The sequence below is a fragment of the Cervus elaphus genome, chromosome 11 (genome assembly GCF_910594005.1).
Source record: "Cervus elaphus chromosome 11, mCerEla1.1, whole genome shotgun sequence".
Taxonomy (NCBI): Eukaryota; Metazoa; Chordata; class Mammalia; order Artiodactyla; family Cervidae; genus Cervus; species Cervus elaphus.
The window spans coordinates 102,351,312-102,359,189 of record NC_057825.1 but is presented as its reverse complement, the minus strand read 5'-3'; the positions used below and the strand labels follow the sequence as shown (position 1 = coordinate 102,359,189).

Genomic DNA, 7,878 nt, shown 5'->3' with positions numbered 1-7,878 from the left:
CATTACTTTACTAACGTGTGAGATGAGTGCAACTGTGCGGTAGTTTGAGCATTCTTTGGCATTGCCTTTCTTTGGGATTGGAATGAAAACTGACCTTTCCAGTCCTGTGGCCACTGCTGAGTTTTCCAAATTTGCTGGCATATTGAGTGCAGCACTTTCCCAGCACATCATCTTTTAGGATTTGAAATAGCTCAACTGAAATTCCATCACATCCACTAGCTTTGTTCGTAGTGAAGCTTCCTAAGGCCCACTTGACTTCTCATTCTAGGATGTCTGGCTCTAGGTGAGTGATCACACCATTGTGATTATCTGGGTCATGAAGATCTTTTTTGTACAGTTTTTCTGTGTATTCTTGTCACCTCTTCTTAATATCTTCTGCTTCTGTTAGGTCCATACCATTTCTGTCCTTTATTGAGCCCATCTTTGCATGAAATGTTCCCTTGGTATCTCTAATTTTCTTGAAGAGATCTCTTGTCTTAACCCATTCTGTTGTTTTCCTCTTATTTCTTTGCATTGATGGCTGAGGAAGGCTTTCTTATCTCTCCATGCTATTCTTTGGAACACTGCAGTCAAATTCTCTTTTGCTTTCCAAAAGCTTCTCTTCTTTTCACAGCTATTTTCACCCTAAAGAGTTCTTTTTCTACTCTGAGCATTATATTTGCTAGCAATCTCTCAGATTCAGATCTTTTTAACAGAAAATTAAATTAAGCTAGTGTAAGAGACACTTCCTTACATAGGAGAGGGCCTTAAATGCTGTTAATCTGTGTGATTAAGTAAAGTACAATCTCTGTGCACCAAGGATAAACTGAAGGATGGCTTACTGCTATGTTCTTCCAGGAAGGCCTGGAGGCTTTCCATTTAGAAACTCTCATGAGAACATGGATCCCGGACAGTCCACCTTTAACTACTGAATATTTATTAATATTAAAGCAAAGAAATGCACTGTGAGACAGATATTATTAGAAATATTTTTATTTAAAGTCAGACAATAGAAAGATGTCACAGAAGAAAACTACAGAAACTTGCAACAACAGAATGCAACTTGGAAAAGTTACTAGTAAATGAGAAGGGGGAAAATAAGATATTTCCAATGTTACCAAGGAATTTGTTATTCCTGGTGTAGAATAATTTATCAGTTCAGCAAAGTATACCCTTTGCTGGTATCTTTTGAGCAGACAACAGATTAATGATTTAGTTAATCTACTAAATTAATAGCTACTGAAATCCTCCAAAGTGAAACAGTCAAGAAAGCATTTCCCCAACAATTGAGATATGTGGGGAATTGAAATAATAACTGTAGGAAGTTTTTTTTTAATTAAAAAACACTACTTCATACCAAATAGGTTTAATCTGGATTTTAGCTTACAGATGGTGCTTATAAATCTCATAGGAAAAGGGTGACCAGGGGTGGACATGGCGCCACCCCTCACCAAACACACACTACATCCTTGGACACAAATGCCATCAATGCCCTCACCATGGGCAAGCACAGCAGCCTAGAAATGACAAAAAATGAAATGACCTGGGCACTGGAACCCGGGATTGATACTGAGCCCTTTCTGAATCCTTGGTGGGGGAGCAGTGGGTTTAAGATAAGAAACATAAAAATGTTTTTTAAACTTTGGCAAGTAAGTATAGAAATGACTACTTCTTGATTGTCACTTTTAAAGGAAATATTCTACCTCAGGAAAAGATATTCTCCTATCTTATTTGACTTCTCTCTCAAATATTTGGAGGGCAAATTCCTATAAAATAGAGGTGGACTAAAACCTCTTATCTGCAATAATTAATTTAATTTGTCACCTTCTCTATTTAAAAAGTATATAAAATGAGAAAATAATAATAAAAAGCATATAAAATGTAGAGTCTATCATTAGTGACAAGTCCCCAAGACCGTGCTTGTAATGGAAGTTTGGAATAGAGTCTATCATTAATGACAAATCTCCAAGACCTTACTTGTAATGGAAGTTTGGAAACAACGTGATTAATTTTTTAAAAATTGGGCCTCTATGTATGTAATTCCTTTACAATAATCTATATATCAGATTCCTGACAAAATAATATTACCTAATGCAAATTTCATCACTCCTCTCAACCTTAACACCCTCATAAGTACTCTAAAATTAGTAGAGTACTGAGCCAAGGAGCAAGGAGCTTGATAGTTTACAAGGTTTATTTTTTTTCTAAAATGCTATAACTAGCTATATAATAACCTTTTTCTCATAAATTCTAAGTTTAAAAAACAAGAGAGTCAATGATAAACCAAGCTATAATATATTATTTCAAGAACTCACAGTCATTGGGACAAACAGATTTTCTTTTTGCCCACAATGATTTTCCCAACTGTAACACATGACTGTTGTATTCCAAAGGGTAATGAAGGTCAAAACACAAGACTCAAATTTATTCATAGTGTTAGAATAAAATGCTATTGGAAATTCACTAGGTTAGGCATATCTTCATAATTCTGGTTGGATTTTCAGGAGAATCGGAAGGGGAAAATTAGAGAAACATTTTAAAATGAAAACATGAGACTCTAGTATGCAGTTCTTTCAAAGTACAGAAAGAATCCTTCACAGATCTATGGCGATAAATTATTGATCTAGTCAAGCTTCCAAAATGAAGTAGTTAAATCATCTTGTAAAGCTTGGAGGACTCTTAGAATCATGAATTATTGTAGAAACATGTAACTCTTAATAAAAGCTGCCATAACCCTTCGTTCACATTGTTTGGGTGGGTGGTGGGAAGAAGAGACAAGAAAAGAGAAGGCTGGTGCCCTGTGTCTAATGAAAGAGGCATAATTTAGGACCATACTCTTTCTAATACAATCCAGAAGTCCGCCACATCTATTGTGGCAGATGAAGGCACCTGCAAAATCCAAACTCGGATGGACGCTGGGAAGCAACCAAGAAGCAGTTAACAAACACCTACCGTGTGCACAGAACTGGGCTTGTTCCCACGGGGAAACAGGAGAACAAGGAGACGCAGATGCATTCAGCCTCCAGAAGCATAAATTCTAAGACATACTTTTCATTTCTTATTTTTTTTTTCATTTCTTATTTTAAAATCAGAAATTCTCAATGTTATGTTGGCATTAACTTAAAGTCCTTTCTTAGGTCTGTATCCTTTCCATGAAAGCCAGGCTAAATTTGGGTTTTGTTAAAACTGGTAGGTCCTGCTGATAAATAACATACTCAGAAACAAAACCCCAGCAGTACAGAACTGGTAACTACTGAAGCTGGTTCTGCAAATCACAGTAAGTTACTTGGGGAAGAAGGCATTACATAAACACGAAGTCGTAACACATAAGTGAGGAAAACAACTTCAAACACTCAGACACTCTTCAGTTACATTTTGTCAAGGCTTACACTTCCTAAACTAAGCCTTATTTAAACTAAGCAAATTTACTAATGATTACTAAACTTTGAACATAATATTATCAAGTGCTCCCAAACCATTTCTGAAGAGATGATTATAACTCTTCATCCTAGAAATTCCCAGAAAGCCCGATACTGAAGGAGGCAGGGGCACTATCAGTGGACTGCTTGACTGCAGATCAGCCCTCCAAGGTACGGCCTTTCACACAGACAGCCCCTGCGAGGCACAGTCCTCAGCCCAGAAGAGTGAACTCAGGGAGAGTGTCTCTATCACGAGACTCTGTGCTGTGCAAATGGAAATATATTGACAAGCCCTAACATCCAGGTCGCTAGGAATTTCCAAAATTCAAGATGCCATTAACCAAAGGAAAAATGCATTTTTTCCCAACAAGTGATCACTAAGAAAGATCTCAATGTCGCAAGGTTGCAGAAATACATATTAAGAGGTGGGAGTAAATATCCTCATTGTTTCTAAAAGCCAACAGCCCCCCCATTGAGTTGGCCACTTCACCCACACCACACATGCTATGACTTAAGCAAACACATCAGTCACAAAACACAAAGTCATAACACGTAAGTGAGGAAAGCACAACGCAGACCGTCACAGGATTTTCACCTTCTGTCAACATCCAACCTGTCTGAAGTGAGCACAGATGTCAGACCCTGAACAGACACTACAAGCCCACAGAGCTCTAAAGCAGAAAAGTCCTGTGACTTTCTGATACACAAAATGTTCAAGGAAACTGCTAACTTGATGGGTTAATACTCTCTGAAACAACTTCTCAGGCAATTCTACTGTGTCTCACTATCATCTGAAACTTCACAGAATTGATGAACCACACAAACCGTATTATGTTATTTTGGAAACTGTACAACTTAATGCAAACCCAGTGGGAATGTAACGATTATGTGTGTGAAAGTCATAAATCAATTTTATATTTACAAGTACTTTAAAATAATAATTCATTCACTCCTTACATCCAATCTGTGAACAGTCAAAATCATACCCATTTCACAGATAACAAACTAGACACTGAGATAAAACACCTATAAATCAGTTCAGAACAAGGATATGAATTCACTGTCATAAACCTCTAACCATCATAAGTTCTTTCCTCCCTCTCTCTCTTCTAATTAATTCAGCAAGTAGCTTATATGAACATTCATAAAGGATTTTTTTACTAATCAATTATCCTTCAACTTGCTTCCAAAGGACAGCAAGTCAGAAAATACTTTCTATAATAGCTGTAAATTTCGTTTTTTAACCATAAAATGTTATCTAGAACCATTTTAGGCAACAATGTAACCAAAGTATAAATAGTAGGAACTCACATTCCCTTGAACAACTGTCCTTCCACTTAGAACACAATGAACTTCTGAGGTAGACAGGCAGAGTTCTTGTTCACTTAACTGCAACCTCATTTCAGCATGGAATCAGAGCAAGAAAAGCAAAAAGTGAAGAAGGGAATAGGAAAGATATACATTAGTATTAAGCCATGTGCTGAGCTTTAGGTTCCCACATAAATATTTTGCTGTATATTTTAAAAATCACTTCTCAACTGCTGATTTCCTCTACTTCCATCACCTTTTACAATGAAATGCTCCTTTTAAATTACCTATTGGAGCTGTTACTAGCAAACACTGTCAGATACCTCTAGTTGAAGATATTAATATATACACTTAGCCTGAGACTTAAGTGTAATACTTAGTTTTAGTTATAAATAATATATGTATAAAGTAAGTAGGGTTGCCATTATTTATATACTGCAATAAATATACAAGAATGAATACAAATTATTTTTCATAAAAGTACAATTTCTAATCCATTGAGGAGGTTTCCAAACTATGAGGACATTAAATACATTAAAACACCAAGCAGTCTCCTCTGTTATAGAATGCCAGTCAGATGAGATCTGAAAGAGAGTCTTTATTGATAGCCATATACAGTTGACTATACCATCTCTGTGATTTTTCGCTATTTAAGAAAAAATATAGAACCTGCACACTTAAAACATTATCAATGCAATAAATCACTACAGACACACTGGATCTTTTAAAATTTTGTTTAAAACTGCCAAAGTCATGATGAATACAATTATTGCAGCTACACAATTTGAAAAAGTAATATAAATTATGCTGCTAAAGACAAAAGACATCAGAATGCATAAACATCATAACATAACAGCAATAACTCATAACTATTATTATGAAAAATTAAATTTAAAAAGGTATGTTAGAGAATTTGGAAATTTTTTACTTTAGCAAAACATTCTATTTATATATCTCCAACTTCTATGATACAGTATACCATAAAATACATTTAAAAGATAATGACATTCAAATGCTTCATTTACACAAATAATATTGCCAGTAATAATAAAAGTGATGCCCTTAAACATGAACTGCTCTGCTAATAATGATTAAAAAAATGTTTTCTTTACTTCATTTAAAATTTAAGCTAGCAGTTAGCATTACATATTAGTCAGTTCTGTGTTGACAAATTGAGAGGATCCTAGTCAAAATACTGTTTCTGAAAAGTAATGTACATTATATTGCTTGAAACTAACAACCATATAAAAGTGGTGATCATTTATCTAAACACTGATTATGAAAGACAAGTGGCATATATTCAGGCAGAGTGTTGAGTTCATGATGGTTTATTTACAATAAAAGTACTTTTACTGAAACTAACATGATATATAGGCTTCTATGTCAATGACTACAGTCTCTTAAAATTATAAAAATACTATATAAAATACCACAGGCTTTGGAGGATATAAGTTCGTGTGGTTCTGATACTAGCAGCTGAAAAGTGTTTATAATTTAAAAATAAATAAACTATAGAGGTATAACAGTTACAAAACAGCAGGGGACTGCAACAGTCAGGAGAGAGAAAAGAACTGCTTGGTTACACAACAGCTAACAAAATGGTGAAGCTGTTGGGTCAAAAGTTTTAAAAACCTCCTTCAGAGATTTGTCATCTGTTTCTTTGCTGGGATCATCACCAGGGGTGGGGCTCACCTGTCCCAGATGCTTCGACTGCCTGGGATCGCTGTACTGGGGTCTGATTAAGCCTGTTAATGCCTGAATGGGAAGGCTGTGCACTGCTGGAACCTGAGCGGTACCGGAACTCTGGCGAACATCTGTCTGTGGGTCAGCTGGGCGGTCAACAGGGACATCCACATTCGGAGCGATTTTCTGTGGTAGGATTGCTTCTCCGGGAGGAGGCTCATTTTTGTCACTACATTTTAAACTCCCGCTTTTTTTCTGGTTCTCTGCATTTTCTGTTGCTAGCTCTGATGTAGAGGATGAACCTTGTTCCCTGGGGTCATACAAACTAATACCGCTAAGGACTGAACCCGGAGTGCCCAGGGGAAGGCCAGCTGAAGATGAGAGTTTGGGGGCATATGGAGGTAAAGCCCCAGGACCAGAACTGCCAGGTGCCGCCCCTGAGGGCTGTGATGAGCCTGGGTGTGACCTGGCCCCTGAAGGAGGGGCAGTCTTTGACATATGGGGGTCCTTCATAACTGCTTGATGAGGCTCTGTATTGTGCAGTCTGTGAAGTCTAGGATCAAAATTTTTTTGTAACCTAGGATCTCCTAATTTACTTCCTGAACTATGTGAGTCTCCAAATTGGTCTGGGTAGCCTTCTCTGTTTGCTGTGTTAATTTTGACTTTGGCTGCTAGTTTTGTATCAGTGGGCACTGTATTTTGACGAAGATCACTTTTTGTATTCCATAACCTACTGAGCCTCTGGTCAGCTATAAGAGGGGGCAGAGGTAAATTGATTGAAGAGACTGGATCAGGTTTAGGTAAAGGAACTGGTAGTAAGTCTTCTGGAGCCCAGACGATGTGTTTGGCAAAGTTGGGTTTGGTTAGGGTAATATCCATTTTAATGTGACTAAACTGTCTCAGTTGTGACCTTGGGTCCTGCAGCATCACACCAGGGGAAGAATCCAGAGGTATTAAGAAAGCCTTTTCTCTCAGTTCTCTTTCTGTATCTTCATCGTCATCATCACCTCTTTTGTGTCTGATGTTAGGACCGGTGTTGCCATGATGTGAATCAAACTTGGCTCCACCAGCAGAAGAACTGACATGACCGCTTCCATTCCCTCTTAATTTCCTTGGATCCCATGCAAGTCTGAGATCCAGTGGGGCAGACTCAGAAGATTTTCTAATGTCTTGCCTTGAGATAGTCCTAAGTCTAGGGTCGACGACTTGGTTTCCCTTATTCTTCTCTCTAGCAAGTCTTGGGTCAGTAGGAGTGCCAAGTTCTGTGGAAGGCTGCTGCTGACTCCTCAAAGTCTCTGTTTGTTTCTGTAATGTTCTCAGTATTGACTTCACACTGCTCCCTTCTTCCTCTTCACTACTGGAGTACCAGTTAACTGTTTCATCTAAATGCAGACAAATACTATTATAAAGAGTGAAGCATTCATATTTGGCTTTAATTAAGATTAAAAAACACATAGACTATTTCTGAAATAAGGGTAGTTTAACTTCA

General features: G+C 37.3%; 1 protein-coding gene across 2 annotated transcripts in view; it reads right to left on the bottom strand.

Moving 5' to 3' along the window:
• Positions 1-956: 956 nt before the first annotated feature.
• ZC3H6 (zinc finger CCCH-type containing 6) overlaps positions 957-7,878 on the bottom strand; it is a 79,846-nt gene continuing 72,924 nt past the window's right edge. For both annotated transcript variants that reach the window (XM_043918797.1, XM_043918796.1), the window contains one exon: positions 957-7,771. In XM_043918797.1, the coding sequence (XP_043774732.1) occupies positions 6,297-7,771 (1,475 nt within the window). In that variant the 3' untranslated portion in view covers positions 957-6,296. The remainder of the gene's footprint in view (positions 7,772-7,878) is intronic.